Source organism: Microtus oregoni, unplaced genomic scaffold (assembly GCF_018167655.1).
Source record: "Microtus oregoni isolate MIOR12 unplaced genomic scaffold, Mior012 000005F_ref0000423, whole genome shotgun sequence".
Lineage (NCBI taxonomy): Eukaryota > Metazoa > Chordata > Mammalia > Rodentia > Cricetidae > Microtus > Microtus oregoni.
This window is the reverse complement of record NW_024543064.1, coordinates 22316907-22335621: the sequence shown is the minus strand read 5'-3', so window position 1 is coordinate 22335621 and position 18715 is coordinate 22316907. Positions and strand designations below refer to the sequence as shown.

Sequence of the window (18715 nt, the reverse complement as noted above, 5' to 3'; positions counted from 1 at the left end):
CACAGCAGTTGGGGATTGCCTAGCATCTGGATACACTATGTGTATTCACTCCAGCTTCAGTGTGAACATTTTTCTCTTGGGCAAACACCGTAAACTTTATCCCAGCGAGCAGAAGGACACAGAGAAAAGCATAGTCCCTAGCATAGCACCCATAATGACACCACACTGAACATGTTGCTTACTTTCTTTGTAGATTCCTCCCTCCCCTTTGTGTAAAAGTTAGTAGCTTGTTTTTTCACATAAAGCATTTCATTGAATTTTTTGCCAGATTCTTAAGTATTTATAAATGTGCTCCAAGCCTACCATCTCTTAATACCTGGATGTATATATTTTCACCTGTTATATATTAATATTCTTTTATGTGTGGGATTATTATAAGAGACATTGGGTTTCCAACAGCAGGCTTTAAGAATAATGGGAAAATTATAGTAGCACCAGGTAGGAGTGTAGCTTTCTTTTCAGAAACAGGGCATACTCCTCTTTCGTTTCTCAGGTGTGGATTTCAAGGTTCTGATTTACTTCCCAGATGGGGAAAGTTAAATGAGAGAAGTGGAGAATGCATTTTATGAGCAAATGGCGAGGTGAGAGCGTGCTGTTATTTTGTGTTGATGACTTTAAATGAGAGTGTCCCGGACAAATCATAAAGGATATGCTTACTAGAAGATTCTACCTTTGCCCAGCATGTTTAAATGTGGTTTCAGGGACTTGGCAGTGAGGACTGAGTTAAAGTGAATAGCATGATTTCATTTGGAGAGACATTTATACAAAACAAGAAAAGTTTTGATGACATCTATAGTAAATAGTTATTCTTATCAAAGAATGGTGTCTTTGAGTTTGAAGGCACGTTTTTCACAGTGTGTGTGTGTGTACACGCGTGTGCATACCTGAATATGTATCAGAATGTGTTGTATTCTTATTGGCTGTCTACAATGGACAGAAGAATGGACAGGACTTGTGGCACAGCAGTGTTTCGTAGCAACAGAAAGCCTGGCTCCAATGTAGGATGATCAGGAGGGAGGGTATAGGCTGAGAGATGGAGGACTGAACATTGATTTTTACCCCTGGGGAACACAGTAGTAGGGTAGCAGTATGTCATTCCACATGTGGGGAGCTTTCTCAGAGCTTGAGTACCGTTCCTTGCTTGTCTCAGAGTTGAACAGATTTTCTTTTTTTAAATTCTAAACCATGCATTTTCAATGCATATTCTTGTTATGTAATGTGCTCAGTATGTCTTTTTTTTAAAAAAAAAAAAAGATTTATTTTGTTTACAGTGTTCTGTCTGCATGTGTGCCTGCAGGCCACAAGAGGGCACCCGAAATTTTTACAAATGTTTGTGAGCCATCATGTGGTTGCTGGGAATTGAACTCAGGACCTATGAAAGAACAATCAGTGTTCTTAACCTCTGAGCCATCTCCCCAGCCTCCCAGTATGTCTTTTGAACCAGCACATTAAAACTAATTCTATAAAGTTTTGTTGTGTGTTGTTGGTGCTGTTGCTAGTTTGTTTTGTCACTATTTTTAGTTTTTAGATTTTTTAAAAACTGGTTGATGTTTTACCCGCATGTGTGTTTCTGCACCCCTTATGTCTCTCATGTCCATTGAGGCCAGAAGAGAAGGTCAGATCCCCTGAAACTGGAGGCAGAAACAGTTTTGTATCACTATGTGGGTGCTGGGAATCCACCCTGAGGTCTCCAGAAGAGCAGCCTGTGCTCTTGTCTGCTGAGCTTTCTCCTACCTGGCTGTCTTCTAATTAACTAGTTTTTTTTTTGTTTTTTTTTTGGTTTTCCGAGACAGGGTTTCTCTGTAGCTCTGGAGCCTGTCTTGGAACTAGCTCTTGTAGACCAGGCTGGCCTCGAACTCACAGAGATCCACCTGTCTCTGCCTCCCGAGTGCTGGGATTAAAGGCCTGTGCACCACCACCGCCCTGCTTGTTTTTTTTTTTTTTTAAGGTGACGGTTGTATCCTGTGGTTTATAGTTTTTCAACTTCTGAACTTAGTGCAATGACTCTAGGTGTTCATACGGAATCTGAAAATGCTGCATGCGGGTGACCTTTTCTCTTTTCAGGCTGTCTGCATTCACAGTTAGACTCAGGAGTCATCATTATGAATTAGACCATTCTGAGAAAGCAGTTGACTTGCCTAGTATTTATTTCTGTGTGCCTAAGAACCCTCAGCAGCCATTTGTTTCTATTTGTTTTGAGCATGTATTCTGTAGAATAAATTTTTCTGTCTGTAAGTTGAGTGGATGTCAGGGTAAAACTTATAATATTTACAACCTTTCTTACCTGTTTGTACTTAATCCTGATCTTAAATGCAATTAACAATGATGAATTTAATTTGCATTTTATTTTCTCTTTTTTAAATTGGTCTATAAATTTAAAATATAAATAGGCCAATAGATAGTTCCTTCTTATTAGACCATTTTCCGTTTTTGTGGACCTTTTGTCCTGCTACTCACATTTCATAGGTATTTGTTCCTGTTCAGGCTGTTATACATAATACAGCTATGAATATTGCAATGCCAGAGTTTCTGTAGATGTGCTGTTTCTCTAGGAGTAGATTGTGTGTGAGCTTTATGATCAGCCTTTTCTTTCTGCTTAGATATGATCTTACTCGGTAGCTCTGGCTGGCCTGGATCTCACAGATCTGCCTGCCTCTGCCTCTCAGGTGCTGGGTCGCATTCAACTTTCTTCTGAGAAACTGTAGGTTGGTGTGGTTGATGGTTTCACTTCTCACCAGAAGTTTACAAGGATTCCAATGTCTCTACTTCCTCAGTTACATTTTTGGTTTGATTTGATATAGCTCTTTTCATGGGCAAGGAATAGTATTTCATGGTAATTTTATTTTCATTTTGCCAGTGACTTGTTATCCTAGATCATTTTTGGGAGGAGGTTAAGACAAAGACTTACTGTAGTCCAAGCTCTCCAGGTTTGTAATCTTCCTGCTTCAGCCTCCCAAGTGCTTATTTCATATGTTCTGGCTTTAGAGCATTGTTTTATGTGCTTATTATTAATCTTTAGCTATCTTTGAAATCTCCTCGTGTGTTTTACTCATTCAAACCTTTAGCTTACGGAACTGGAGAGGAGGCTTAGCGTTTGAGAGAGCTGATTGTTCTTCCAGAGTTACCCGGGTTCAATTCTTAGTACCCACATGGCAGCTTGCAACTGCCTGTAGCTCTAGTTCCAGGGGATCTGGTACCTTCACAGACATAGATTCAGGCAAACACCAATGTTTATTTAAAAAAAAAAAGTTACTTGAGTTATAAGTTTTTATGTTCTCATCTTTTACATCTCCCATTTTAGAAACAGTGTCTTTAAAGTGTGTCACGTTTTAATTTTGATAATGTTTACTTGAATGAATTTTTGGTTATCCTAGAAATACTTTCCTAACTCTAGGCCTTGAATACAGTTTCCTATCATCTGAAAGTTTTATTGATTTTTTTTTTAAAGATTCATTTTTATAATTTTATATTATGTGTAGGTGCATGTGAGTGCAGGCACCCTCAGAGCCCACAATCACTGGATCCATGGAGTGGTTCTTTGGGAGAGCAACAAGTATTTTATCCAAACGTTTTATTGTTTTAACTCCTAATTTAATGTGTTCATTTTGAGTTAATGCTGTCATCTTGTGGGGTAAGGGTTCATTGATCTTGGCTGTGGATGTCTAGTTGTTCCAGTACCTTTTTATAATTTAATTTAACTTTTTATTTCATGTACATTGATGTTTTGCCAGCGTGTCTTTTTAAAAAAAAAAAAAAAACTTCAAGAGGGCGCCAAGCCTCATTTTTATTGGTCATTGAGTAGATGCATTTCTTTTTCTTATTTATTAAAAATTTCCTCCTATTTATTAAAAATTTCCTCCTCCCCCTCCCCCCTGTGTCTTTCTTTGTAAGGGAGGCAGAACCTCTGGAAAAGATAGTTGTGAGCTGTCATGTGGTTGCTGGGAATTGAACCCCGATCCTCTGGAAGAGCAGTCAGTGCTCTTAACCACTGAGCCATCTCCTTAGCCCATCCAGCACCATATTTTTACGGTGTGTCGTCACCCCCCCCCCCCCCCCCCCCCCCGGCAAAGTGTGTAGTTTGCAGTGTGTGGTTTAGATGCTGCTATGAATGGAATTGTGCTCAAATTTAGGGCGATTTTAGGGCATTAATACTAGGCAAGAACTGGTTGAGTTCTTGCCTAGTATTAATGCCCAAGGTTCAGTCCTCAGCATAGAGGGGAATGTATGGTGTGGGGTGTATGTGTCATTGGGTAGTGGTTGGGTGAGCCGGTGGTGACAGAAGACAAAACCTTTAAACAGGAAGCACACACAAAGTAGAACATCTAAACACTTAATTCTCTAGAATGTTGCTTTTAGACACTGTCTGGATACTATTGGAAATGGAAGTCAGAGTTAGCTTTTAAGAGTCCTGTTAATTGTCCTTTTCAAGAATGGCTCTCAGATGCAAGCACTACTTACAGTGATTTGTACACAGGTACCTAGGGGTGAAATAACTATTAGGGCTTGGACACGTGTGCGCTTTGTTTTGTTTTTGACATTCCTAGTATAAGAGCGATTTGGTCAATAAATACTGAAATCTGTTGTTTGCTAGATGTGTTTCCAGAACAGGACCAGAGAAGTGCAGATTTTTTTGTTTTGTTTTTGGAGCTTCAGTTTTAAGCAAAAGTTAAGGTATTACTTTAATGTATGGAGAAATACCTGGCTCATTCAGAATACATCATTAAATTGCCAGATTAATTACCCGAGAGCATTTTTTTCCTTTCAGATATTTGTATATACTTCTTTTCTTATTAAATCTGAACAGAAATATATAATTTAGAGGCATGTTAGCTGTCATTCCCTCTAGCTTTTTGAATAGTGTATTAGTATATTTTTGGCCATAGTAACAAAGTCTAGCTAATATTTCTTCAACAGTATTGCATGTATTAGTGTACATAACTGGAAATTGAGAGGGCATTGCTGAGGATTATTTGTTGCTTTATTTGACTTTTTTTAATATCAAGGACCTGGCTTTCTTTCAGCATACCTTCTGCCTTTGTCAGTGACCCGCTGACAGGGTACCTGACATTGCTTTGACAGTTGTGTGCGTTTGTGCTGTTCCTTCCTAGGCATGCTTATTGTGACCACCACATTTGCAATACCTGCTGTTCCACCAACCTTGTGACCATGTCTTTATCCCCCTCTCCCCAAACAGAGAAGAATGGTTTCTTACGGCAATAGAGAACAATCATTAGAATTTTTTTTAATTTAATATATCCATTTGCATTCAGAAGTGCTGTGGAATGTGAGGACCGCAGCAGCTTTCTGAAGAATAATCAAAGTTGATGTAACTGAGTCTGAAATAAGTCACACACAGCTGTGACTTTAGGGCCAAGGGTCTTGTGTTCCATTCTGGCTATTAGAACTATATGTATTGCAGTTTTGGATGACAGCTTTTTCTTTCAGACTTAAGTTTCATATTAGATAAATATATTGTTGAGAACCATGGGAAACATCCACAGAAGAACTAAGTATAGATAGATACTCAGGAGCTGTGATCCACAGTAGAACTTGAGCAGTAATCGTTGTTATTTTAGGTTTCATTGTTTGACTGAGACCTAGACTTTGGAAGCTGGGTCCTGGAACAAGTCAGGTCTCTTCTGTACTTGCCATTAAATGCCATAACAGGTACTGTTCAAAGCATATGGAGGTAGCAATAAGTAGTTCTGGTCAGGGGCATTGCTCTTGGATATGGGGTTGCTGCTCATCACCATCTTTGTGGTTGATGTGGTGTTTCTCAATACTTTGTTTATAGTGATTGGAGGAAAACAACCTGGTGCTGGGAGGCACCTCAGTGGTAGAGCTTTTGGCTAGCATGCATAAGACCCTGATGGCAGCCTACTGAATGGCAGGGGAAAAAAAAATTAAGACATGAACCAAGCTGGGTTTGGTGGTTCACACCTTTAATTCCAGCACTTGGGAGGCAGAGGCAGGTGGCTCCCTGAAACTGAGAACAGCTGGGGTTACATGGAGAAGCCATACCTTTGCAAAACCACAACGAAAACCATGTGAACTGTAAGAATGATTGAAAAGCAAGTGTTCCTGTTAACTTATATGCTACTTTGTGCTTGTGTGCACGTTGTCAGTTGGAGCCCAGTGCTACCCCCGTGCATAACCTCTACCACTGATCCAGACTCCAGCAGTGCTTTACTTTTTGTTAAGCCCTTTGATCATAGTTCTGTCTTACCTGTTTAGGGCCTCATATTTATACCATATTTGCCAATCAGAGCAGCAGTGCAAATGCCATGGAGAATCTTTATTGTTGCATAGTGTCAGGCATTGTCCTGTGGAAGTTGTTAACAGCTGCCCACTGATGAGGACCTTGAAAACCAGCCCTCTGCCTTAGATACAAGCTTTCCAAATGATTCTTCAAAGAACAGCTTCCCAGAGTTTCCTGTACATAAATTCCTTCTCCTTACAGCAAAAGCAAGTGCTTTCTCTACCCCTGAACTACCCCACTCGTGTTTGTGCTGATCTTAAAGGGGGGACTTGAGCTGGGAATGAAGGTTATTTAGGAATGGTGTGAGTTCCTGTAGTGCTGAGTGGACAAGCTCAGAAGCCTCAGTGTGCTTTGCATTTCCTGAGTTCTTACTGCAGGTGCTCTGCCCCATTTTACTTATTAAGGACATACAATGTATTGCTCCATTCTTTTTACTTGATTTCATTTTCTCCTTTTTAGGTAGTGCTGGGAATTGAACACAGGGCCTCACGTATGCTAGCAAGTGCTCTATCTTTGAGCTGTATCCCCAGTACTACAGCACCAATTTTGCTATCAGTGGTTAAAGCAAAACAACCACCAAACAAACAAAAACCCCAATAAATACTTCTTTCTCAATCTTTATGCAAATGTTTTCTTCCAGATTGGTAAGTGGGCCTTATGAAAGTCACAGTAGTAGTAGAATTGTCTGATTGTAAACAGTGGCATGGAAGAAGTGAGGTCATACAGGCTTGTGAGGGGGACAGGAGGGGGTACTTTTTCCTTTTAAACGAGGTTCCCCTAAACATGGACTCAGGTTTTTCTGTTCTGTAACCAACAGGAGGACTCACAAATGGCAGTGGAAGATACATCTCTGCTGCTCCTGGTGCCGAAGCCAAGTACCGCAGTGCAAGCAGTGCCTCCAGCCTCTTCAGCCCCAGCAGCACTCTGTTTTCTTCCTCTCGGCTGAGATATGGGATGTCTGATGTCATGCCCTCTGGCAGGAGCAGACTTTTGGAAGATTTTCGAAATAATCGGTACCCTAATTTACAACTACGGGAGATTGCTGGCCATATAATGGAATTTTCCCAAGACCAGCATGGGTCTAGGTAAGGACCTGGCTTTGGTAATAGCATATCTGAGATTTGTACCTTAAATTCCATTTCTCAGATAGGTATATATCTCATCATAAAAACATAGTACCTTTTGTGATTCACAATATGCCTTTGATGTACCTCCTAGTCTCTTATTTCAGAGGGATATGGGCATAGGACAGCCTTCAAATATTTCAAAAGAACTTTTATTTATCTGGACGATGGACTTTGAGCAAACTCTTTACATTTATGAGCGCGTAGCCTGTGTTTCTAGTATCTCTTAAAGTACTGTTGTTTGCCACTGGGCATGGTGGTACATACCTACAATTCCAGTACCCAAGAGGCAGACTCAGGATTGCCACAAGTTCCGCCATCTTGGTCTACACTAAGATCCTGTTTTGTTTTGTTTTTTTTTAAAGATTTATTTATTATGTATACAACATTTTGCCATGTATGTCTGCACGCCAGAGGAGGGCCCAAATCTTCTTACAGATAGTTGTGGGCCACCATGTAGTTGCTGGGAATAGAACTCAGGACTTTTGGAAGAGCAGCCAGTACAATTAACCACTGAGGTATCTCTCCAGCCCAAGACCCTGTTTTATATACACCACCACCAAAAGTTGTACCCGTCTCTATATTTGAAGAAACTGTCTTCCCAGGAAGCCCTGTGCATGCCCTGCAGTAACATCTGTTCTAGGGGAGACAGACACTGTCACATGATAATGTAGATTCCCCAGTTCTTAGGAGCACTTGCTCTCATCCCTGCTCTAGAAGGGAGAGCTCCGGGAAATCTTTGCTCTAAGAGCTCCCTAGAGGTACACATGGGGTTTAGGGACCCAGCAAAATGAGATGATATCACTCACTCCTTACCCTTCTCATATCTGTTGTGGTTTTTCTTACTCTCTGTGTTCAGGGAAATTCCTAATGGTCTCCCTGCTCTGTAGCTTTTGCTAGCTACCTCCTCTGAGGAGTGGAGGCCAGGTACAGAGGCAGTAAAGTTTTCCTATGTGGTCACCCGAGTGAGTTAACTGAGTAACACTATTTCAGACACTAAAGAATGCCTCTCTTGGCAGATAGAAGGTATAGAGTGAGGACCATGAGCCTTAAGTATCCAATGAGGGACTGTTTTCTAAAGATCAATGTTAAGCAGAGCTGGTGCTTTCGTATATGTGCCATCCTGTAGTGCAGCACAGTAGAACAGGAATACACTTTTGAAAGTTGGACCATGTTAGGGGAATTCCCTTTCAGAAATCTTTTCTCTGAGAGCTTGAGATTGATTTAAATAGCCCAGCAGCCCGGCATGATGATGCATCTCTTTAATCTCAGCATTCAGGAAGCAGAGGCAGGCGGATCTCTCTGTTTTCTAGGCCAGCCAAGTCTTCATTGTGAAACCCTATCCAAACAAACAAAACTCACTGCACTTATTGGGCACATGGGCCGCATGTTGTAGAGTTGATCTAACAAGTGATGCCCTTCACACCTTTGCAAATCATCTCTGTGTGTGGTTTGATTGCCCCTTCACTCTGTTCTTCAGATTCATTCAGCTGAAACTAGAGCGTGCCACAGCAGCTGAGCGCCAGCTTGTCTTCAATGAAATCCTCCAGGCTGCGTACCAACTTATGGTGGATGTGTTTGGAAATTACGTCATTCAGAAGTTCTTTGAAGTATGTCTTTGTTCTTTCTGCCCTTTCACTTTGAGAATCTCCAGAGCATTTGATTTCTGTTGACTTTTTGAAGCACAGCTGTTCATTTCAGCCTTTAAAATGAAGTGATAGGGTCTTGAAAAGATTTTTCGTTTTTCTCCAGTTCTTTATCCATGTTAAATGCCCATCCAGATGTGCTCTGGAGGTATGGTTTAATAGTTGTCTCCACGTGGGGCCCAGTCTGGGCTTGAACTCACAGAGATCCACCTGCCTCTGCTCCTGCCTTCCAAGTGCTGGAGTTAAAGGCACGCACCACCATGCCTGGCCTAAAGAGATTGTTTTTTTTTTTTTGTTTTTTGTTTGCTTGTTTGTTTTTTTTTTTTTAAATCATGTTTATTTATGGGGGGAAAGTGTGCCTAAGGAGGCCTGAGACATTGGAATCTTTGAAACTGGAGTCAGTCCATTGTAAACTGCTTGGTGGGTGCTGGGACTCAGACTCGGGTCCTCTGAAACACAGAGTGATGCTTGTTCTAACCACTGAGCACTGCCTCTCCCGCCTCCAGCACAGTGGTTCAGAGGCTTTAGCAGAATTACAATAAGACATGGTGGGAGTGAGGACTTGGCTTTGTACACCAGGCTCAGTGATTCCATTGCGGCCTGGAGTTGTGTCTCTGGGGGGCTTCTTTTGGTCTTAGCTTCTTCTTTTGTCCATTAACTTGGGTCATGGAAGTACATTAGTGATGAAGAATGTCTGCTTTCTCTAATAACTTAACATTTCAAAGACTTGGGATTTATTTTTCTTTTCTATTTTTATGTTGTTAATATTGTTGTCATTTATTATTTATATTTATTAACAATGTTTACCATTGCCAGCAGCTTCAAGCTGTTGGATGTCCCAATAAATTGAAAGAACCAGGTGTGGGGACAGTGGAATTCTAAGGTTATCTGCAAATAAAGAAATCTACAAATTGCTTCTGGCTCTTATTTGTGAAATGGTTTTAGAGTTGCTTTCTTAGACTTTACCTGCCAACTTTCCTCACAGACACTTAGTTCTCCAGCTTGTGTCTCTTGATTCTGGATGGTCTCTGCTCTGCTATTTTGTCACTGATACTAAAGTGCTGTACCATGTGCAGCTTGGAGTGTCAGAACAAATGTGACATGTGACCATGTGATTGGGAACAAGCCAAAGAGTCTCACTAGACAGTCCCATGATGGTTCTAATCACACAAGAGCAAAGAGGATGCAAACCAGCCCTTAGGAAAACACTGTATAGTGTAACCTTTTGGATTTCTTAGCTTCTCCTTTCAAAGGCTTCCTGTTTAATAGCAATAGTCCTGGAAAGACATCAATTCATAAGAATGTTGTGTGTACTTGACTTGCACTTGGCAGACTAACTTAGGTGAAAGGGCTTGCCAGCCCGACCTTTCCTTGTCCACCGGCTGCCCTATACAGCACAAGTTAGCACATCATTTCTAGGCATGTTGAGCCTTGAAGCCAGTCCCATCTCTGCTGCTGGTTTTGGAATAACAGGATATGGCTCCTTCCATTTAGAAGTTAATGCCTAATTCTTTAGGGCATTAAATATTTTTTGCAAGATGGCCAAGACATGGCTGAGCATTAAAGAAAGTTCCTCAGGTCAAAGCTTTAGGGAACAATGGCTTTTTAAAAGGTGTTGTTAACCCTAGGAAACAGGGCAGCAAGAAGTTGAGGCTGGACACAACACAGGTTACAGAAAACTTTTGTTTTCTCTGGTCTTTCTTCTTCATTTATGTAATGGTGTCTCTCACATTATGTCTAGTTTGGCAGTCATGAACAGAAGCTAGCTTTGGCTGAGCGCATTCGAGGCCACGTCTTATCATTGGCGCTGCAGATGTATGGCTGCCGAGTTATCCAGAAAGCCTTGGAGTTTATTCCCTCAGACCAGCAGGTAATTGTAAGTTTCCTTTTCAGTTTTCTCTCGGTGTTTCTCTGTGCTGCGTGCAGTGCACTGTGGAGAATGTCAGTGTGGAGTATCTTTGCTAGGTTATGTGGGTGCTTGTGGCTTTCCATCTGCAGAGCAAGCAGGATTTGCCCAGTTTGCAAGTTTCTAGTGGATCTGGTGTTTTGTGTGAAAGAGTTTACAGCATCATCTCTTTGACCAGTGAGTAGCCTGAGTAACTGCAGTTTTACAAGGAGGATGTAAACACATAAAATGCTGCTTAGCATTCTCCTCAAGTAGCACTAAACTTTCCAAGAAACCTGAAGTGAGGTTCAGCTCACTTGCAATCTCCTTCACCACCCTCTTGTTCACTGATCACATGCTCGGGCCTGCTGTGTCAATGGGTGACATGGTGATGACAAAGGCCTAGCTGGTCCTTGCTGCTGACCCACAGTGTGGACAGGACAGTGGAAAATGGTGCTGCCCATGGAGGAGGCCCTCACCCAACCCATGCAGAATCAAGGCTAGGGATAGTTAGACAGGAGAAAGGGAACAGAGGCCCAAAAAACTAGCTGCTGTGAGTGGGGGTTGATAGGGGAGTCATCCAAAAGCCCTACAGGTAGGGAAAGCACATTGCAACTGCTTGTGCCAGGTGGTGCCAAGGCCTCTGGCCTGCACCCCTCAGCCTCTGTGCTCTGAGCTCCCCCAGCCTTCTCAGCGGAGGGGTTGCTGTTGTCTGGCAATGATGACCCACTTGCCCTCACTGAGGACAAAGTCCGATAATGAGAATCTTTATTATGGACTCGTTCTGAGCCAGGCAGAATCCCACCAGCTCTGATTCAAACCCATTGAACTACCAGCCAGTGGTGCAGATGGTGGCAGTTGAAGGTTGGTGGAGCCCAGGGCACGTGGGGTGCATCTTGCAGTTTGTTGCGTCTTATAGCTAGGCTCTTGAAGATACTGTGAAGTGGGTGAGGTTAGAGACATGGCTCTGTGCCTGACTTGGAGCATTGAAAAGACAACACTGTCTAGCTGAGTATAGCGGTACATAGTGATCCCAACACTTTGGGAAACAGAACCCCAAGTTTGAAGCCAATCATAGAAGGCTAGTTAGGAAGACCCTGCCCCCAGTCTCTAAGAAAGGTGATATTTGTATTGACAGAAAGATCCAAGGCTAGTTTTCGTTGTTATCTATTATTCACTGAGATGTTATAAATTTTAATGACCACATTATTGTGGCTTCTTGTTGTTGTTGTTGTTGTTGTTGTTGCTGTTTTCCCCACATGGAAGTTTTTTTCTCTTGGATCATGATGGCTACTTACTAAAAGAAAATAGCTGCTCTGACCCTTTCTATACTTCTCTCCTTCCCTTCCTCACTAGCAAGTTGTCTTTTTCCAGGCTCTATTGCTCTTCCCACCCTCTCTGTCCGTCTCCCCAGCTCTTCCTCTTTTACTTTTACGGCAACACTGGGGGTTAAAACCAGGGCTTTTTACAGGTTGGGTGTGTGTCCTGCCACTGGCCTTAGAAGTCTCCTGCCTAAGGTGGCTTCCTGAGCAACTGAGTCATGGGTTTGTGCAACCAGGCAGGGAGCTCTTTCTTATATTTTCTTTTCTCTGGTCCAGTTCCTCTGGTGCCTTGTTCTGAGTTTGGACTGTTCTGCTGTGGACTGTATATTTTGTTTTAGGAGATGAATTTTATCCTTTTTATGTCTCCCAGGCAGATGGTTATTCTCTCGTGCTATGTTAGTAAGTGTTCTTTTGTGATCATGATGTCTTCTGTTAGCTGATATTTCAGTTACTCTGGAGTCGGTTCCATCTGGGATTCACTCACACTGTTCATGAAAGGTGCCTAGGTAAAGTTGCCTGTGGTGTTCTAGCACAAATACAGAGGAGCACAGAGAAGTTAAAGCCCAGATGAAATCAGTAGGAAAATGGGGAGCCAACTCCTGCCCAGCCAGGTTCAGCATTTCACTTTAGGTGTTCTGAGGCTGGGAGTCTCAGTCAAAATCTAATCTGGTTGCAGTACATACCCTGACACACTGCTTTTGCACTTTGTCTACTTACAGTCTGTATTTGCTATTTGGACACAATTAATGAACTGGGAAAAACCATTTCTGCTGACTTTAATCAATGCGCCTTGGTGGAAAAATCACAGACACTGGTAGTCACAGAGTGACTGCTTTGAAATTGTATTCTGTGGCCCTTTGTGTTTCCCTCTGTTCTTTGATGCTACTAAAGGAAGCTGGCGGGGGCACTCTTGGAGACATGTGCTCCCCGTGCCTAGGCTAACCGAGAACCTCTTCGTTCTCCAACAGTCATCTCTAGGAATTCACCACCGCCGCCACTTCCTCTGTCTCTATAGATTTAGTTTTTGGTGTTTTGGGATTTTTTTTACTCTCTAGACCAGGCTGGCCTCAAATTTGAGGCAATCCTCCTGCCTCAGCCTCTTAAGTGTTATAATTACAGGGTCGAACCATCATTGACTTTCCTATAATTTTAATTATGTGACTTCGCCTGTAACTTCTTTTGTTGCTGGGAGGGCAGCATGGGATTATATAATTGACAGGTTGTTTCCCAGCGAATCCTGGCTGCATCATTGCTGGCAATTGCTTGGGTTTGAGGCTTCACAGTCTAGGTCTTTTTGAACAGGCTTTGTAATTCGTCTGCTCCGTGGCTGCCTAACATGATCTGTTGGGTGGAACTAAAGTACTCCCAGTTCTTGCAGTTATTTCTCACCTGGGCAAATTCTAGATCAACCCTTCATATTCGTGTGTGTGTGTGTGTGTGTGTGTGTGTGTGTGTGTGTATGAAGCTTACATGATTGTCAGGATATGACAATATGACAGTGTGATGAATCGTATATTATCAATCCTGTGCATTTCGTATAGGTGTTTTTCTATTTGAAGATGATGGTAGTTTTTTATTCTCGCACATAGCCCAGGTCAGCCTTGAACTTACTCTGTAGATAAGGCAGACCTTGGACTCATGGTCCTCCTGCTTCCCTCTCCCTAGTGTTTCGATCACAAGGTGTATCACTAAACACATTTTTACAATAGGACTTATAGGTAGCATAGGATATGTGTGGCATATGTTGTGTGGCAGCTCCAGTTCTGTCTTACTTCCTGAGACTTGGAGTTACAGGTGTGCTCCACACTACATCTGGCTGGTGTCAATGTTTTTAGAGTCTCAGCAAGCCTTTTCCAAGTTTGATATCTTTTTGGTTCCACTTGTTTTCTCTTGCTTTGTTGTTGCATGACTATAGTTGACTTAATTTACTTTGATTGCCATGTATCTGTGCAGTGCTTTGCTGCTTGGTAGGGTGTGGGGATTGTCTGGGTGTTGCTGGCTATGATTCTGGTATTGTCTTTTCTCTTTGTCTTCCATAGAATGAGATGGTACGGGAGCTAGATGGCCATGTCCTGAAGTGTGTGAAAGACCAGAATGGCAACCATGTGGTTCAGAAGTGCATTGAATGTGTACAGCCCCAGTCTTTACAGTTTATCATTGATGCATTCAAAGGGCAGGTAAGTAACTTGGGTTCATGTCATCAGCGTCCATCTCATACATAGTGCACTCTGTAGTCAATTTCAGTGGTGTCAACTTGGCCCTGTTAACAGGTCTCTTCCCTTCACTCTCGGGGAGTCTGTCATGGAGTACATAGCTAGCAGCAGACCTGTTAAGATGAATTTAATATTCGGAGGATTATTTTTACATGGATAGCTATTATTCCTATCTGTCATCATCAGTCTATCATCATACAAGACCTTTACTTTACACCCCTCCCGGCAGGGTTCCTTTGTGTATCCCTGATTATTCTGAAACTAGTTCTGTAGACCTGGCCAGCCTCAAACTCACCGAGATCTGCCTGCTTTTGCCTCCTGAGGGCTGGTGTAAAGGCGTGCATCATCGCTGCCTGTCAATCTGTCACTTTCTCATGCTATCACTTTTCTGAGTGCCTCTAAATTAGGATAATTGTTAGTTTGTTTGCCAAAAATAATACCTTCCCACCTTGGGGAAGTTACTGGGACAGAGTGGTAAAACAAAATTCCTTTTTAGGTATCTGAATCTGGACTCTGGACTCTGGATTCTTTTGGGCATATGAATCTGAAGTACTGTTCAGTTTAAGTGGAAGCATGATTTAGAATTCTTTCAGAATGGGGATTCCCACATCGTTGAGAAGAGTCAGAACTTAGGGGTTATTGGGAGTTTCAGGATTAGTAGAGCAGAGGGTGGCACATTCATTCACTGAGACGCTATATTATTCGAGCTGGAGAGGTGGTTCAGTGGGTAAGAGCACTTATTGCTTTTGCAGGGGACCTGTATCCATCACTACTCATTACTATATTTATTTGTAACTAGTTCCAGGGGATCAGACTCCTCTTTTTGGCTTTGGTGGGGCACACACACATAACAAAAACTTTAAAAAGACATTAAGTAAAATGTACAGCAAAATTAAAACAAAGGAAAAAAATGATTGTCCTGCTTTTTTGAGGGAGTGATGAGGAGCTAATGGGATAGCCAAGCACTCTACCATTGAGTTCTGTCTCCAGTCCAGGAGTTGAATGCTATCTTGTTGAACCTGTCAAAGTGTTGGCAGCTAGATTAAAGAACTCCTACAATCGAAGGAAACGATAGAGGTGGTGGCAGATGAGCCAAAGATGAATTAATACTTCACGGAAGCACAGATTAGCAGTTGATAAGAATAAGTCTATTCCATTAGTTAGGAAGAAAGTACAAAATGAGGCTCAGAAACAGAGAGTTCCTACCATGCAGTGCAGATTTGTGCTTCAGGAATGTGAATCAGCCACTTGGGTAACTAACCAGTATCTTCTTAGATTTCAGAATTTATATTTCTTTGATCCAGTACTTTGGTCTAGCTAACATTTGTATCTGGTGAAATATCCACTTAGCATGTTTTAAAACTGCTGAACAGTTTCCACACAGAAGTAAGAAATAAAAAATAGGTTTTTTTGTTTGTTTGTTTGTTTTTTTCTCCTTTTCCCGAGACAGGGTTTCCCTGTGTAACAGTCCTAGCTGTCCTGAAACTAGTTCTTGTAGACCAGGCTGGCTTCGAACTCACAGGGATTCACCTGCCTTTGCCTCCTAAGTGCTGGAATTGAAGGCGTGTGCCATCACCTCCCGGCTGTAAAATAAAAAATTTTTAAAAAGGGGACTGGAGAGACTGTTCAGCATTAAGAACACTGACTGCTCTTCCAGAGGACCTGGGTTCAATCCCCAGCACCCACATGGCAGCTCACAACTGTCTGTCTAACACCCTCACAGATATAAACAGACAAAACACCAATGCACATAAAATAAATAATTAAGCAAACAAGCAAGCAATGCAGATGTCTGGACCAAAGTTTAGGTTTAGAAGTGCCATGCTTTGCCAGCAGCATGCCTGGAAAACGTTCTAGACATGCAGTGGATGCTTAGAAGTGGTTTTGGAAACGCAGTGAGTGAAATAAACTGCTTTAGACCATGAACAGGCACAGTGTCTTTTCAAAGCTCACCTTAAGTAGCAGGTGCAACCTTAGGGCCCTATAGCAAATGAGAGGACAAACACTTGGTCTACTAATTGATACTTGAGGTCCATAGCACTCACCTCATGTGAGATGTATTATTTTTCTTCAGAGTCTTTTTTTTTCCCTTGGTGATTTGAGGTAGACTCCTGAACCTCATAGTCCTCCTGTCTTGCTTTTCTGACTGCTAGGATTAAAGGCATTCACTACCACGGGAGTATATTTCCTTACATCTAGGAAAGGCCAGAATCAAGATTGGGTGTGTGGGCTGAGGAAGCAGCTCAGTGGTGGGACAATTTTTTTTATTCCTCTTAAACCTAACAGTGCCTCAGCCAGCCTTGTGTGTAGCTGTGTGTTTGTATGAAAGCATTCATATATGTTCTCTGCTCTTTGTGTTGTGTCTCCCTGTGCTGAATGTTGTCAGCCTTTGTCCTTATAGGTTCAGATGAGCACTTTATCAATGACCTCTCTGTAGCTTATTGTTTTGTGTGTGTGGTGTTTTTTTTTTTTTCCTGTTTTTGAGGCAGCGTCTTAGCTGTGTACCTCTGTCTTCCCTGAAGTAGATCCCTGTCTCTGCCTCTAGAGTGCTGGGATTAAAGGTACTGGCACACTTTCTCTTCCTCCTGTTTTTCATCCTATGTTTTGGAAAGGCAGTTGATTGACATTCTTTTTTTTTTTTTTTTTTTTTTTTTTTTTTTTTTTTTTTTTTTTTTGGTTTTTCGAGACAGGGTTTCTCTGTGGCTGTGGAGCCTGTCCTGGAACTAGCTCTGTAGACCAGGCTGGTCTCGAACTCACAGAGATCCGCCTGCCTCTGCCTCCCGAGTGCTGGGATTAAAGGCGTGCGCCACCACCGCCCGGCTGTTGATTGACATTCTTGATTCATTTTTAATTTTTCATGACAAGATTTCTCTGTGTAGCTCTGGCTGTCCTGGAACTCAATTTGTAGACCAGGCTAACCTTGACTTTAGAAATCTGCCTACCTCTACCTTCGGAGAGCTGGGATTAATGATGTATGCCACCACTGCCTGGTGTTGCTCTTGATTCTTGACTAAGTGGATTTTTTAGTACCTTGACTCCTTTTCTGATTCATTTTTAGACTTCTTGGAAGAGTTCATTTTAGCTAATTTATACACATATATGAATTCTTAAAACAACCCAGGAAATGGTTTATTAGCTCATAGTGGCTTAAACTTTTCTATGAAGCAGAGGAGTGGGGTAATAAAGTAACAATACTGTCTTGGATCTTTCTGCTCCAGGTATTTGCTTTGTCTACTCACCCTTATGGCTGCAGGGTGATTCAGAGGATCCTAGAGCACTGTCTCCCTGACCAGACTCTCCCTATCCTTGAGGAGCTTCACCAGCACACGGAACAGCTTGTGCAGGTACTACTGCAGACCCTTACGGGCTCTTGTAGGCCCAGAATGTGTGTTTTGTTAGCAGAAAGTATCAACATATCATCAGTGTACTTCAGATCTTTGGAGCTTGTGTTCATCACAGCCCAGTTTGTGTTTCATGAAAAATAGGCAATGATTTGAAGCCCTGACCTCTGATTTGGAGTCTGCACTTAATTGTGTACCTCTGGGTCTCTGCTCCATTGGCCACACAAGCCAAGTGTACTAGTTGATTCTTCTTTTGGGATTTGCTTCTATTGCCGATAAAATAATGAATCCCGATTGTTTTGTTGGATGCAGATCTCCAGAAAGATGCAAGCTTTTTGCAACTTCTAATAGGAAACATTTTTTTCCCCAAACACTCCTTTCCCCATTCTGAAATAATTATATGCCTACTTTCTTGTGAAGAAGTTAGCTAGGAAGTAGGTGTATAAATATATAAAGAGAAATAATCTGTAGTCTAGTAACAATGTGTTCTCGTTTTGTAATGAGAGGGAATAATTTTACTCCTGTCCATTTTAAAAATTGTTGCAGGTTCCTTCACCCTTAGATAAGCTGTCACAGTGCTACATGAGTGATATATATTAATTATATGGAGGACCTAGTAACCCAGAGAACTGTTATTTATGTATATTTTCTTTGTTTTGTTGCTTCTCAAATAGGATCAGTATGGAAATTATGTAATCCAACATGTACTGGAGCATGGTCGTCCTGAGGATAAAAGCAAAATTGTAGCAGAGATCCGAGGCAATGTACTTGTATTGAGTCAGCACAAATTTGCAAGGTCTGTGCTCTGGGAAGTGAGGATTGGGTAGTATTTTCAGCTGCAAAGTTTTGTTGTTAGGCATTTCTCTGTCCCACCAGCCAGCTCCCAAATCATTACATGCAGACTTACTATTAATTATGAAGGTTT

At 41.9% G+C, this 18715-nt stretch overlaps 1 protein-coding gene and 1 non-coding gene across 13 annotated transcripts in view; both read left to right on the top strand.

Moving 5' to 3' along the window:
• Pum1 (pumilio RNA binding family member 1) overlaps nucleotides 1-18715 on the top strand; it is a 117813-nt gene that overhangs the window by 89633 nt on the left and 9465 nt on the right. For 8 of the 12 annotated variants that reach the window (XM_041651635.1, XM_041651634.1, XM_041651628.1 and 5 more), the window contains 6 exons: nucleotides 7077-7344; nucleotides 8864-8993; nucleotides 10771-10905; nucleotides 14276-14413; nucleotides 17668-17793; nucleotides 18465-18586. In XM_041651635.1, the coding sequence (XP_041507569.1) occupies nucleotides 7077-7344; nucleotides 8864-8993; nucleotides 10771-10905; nucleotides 14276-14413; nucleotides 17668-17793; nucleotides 18465-18586 (919 nt within the window). The remainder of the gene's footprint in view (nucleotides 1-7076; nucleotides 7345-8863; nucleotides 8994-10770; nucleotides 10906-14275; nucleotides 14414-17667; nucleotides 17794-18464; nucleotides 18587-18715) is intronic. The other 4 variants (XM_041651636.1, XM_041651630.1, XM_041651633.1 and 1 more) reach the window with 1 other exon arrangement.
• On the top strand, nucleotides 11626-11708 carry LOC121448937. Its single transcript, XR_005974407.1, has one exon. It is a non-coding gene; the product is annotated as a small nucleolar RNA SNORD103/SNORD85 (small nucleolar RNA).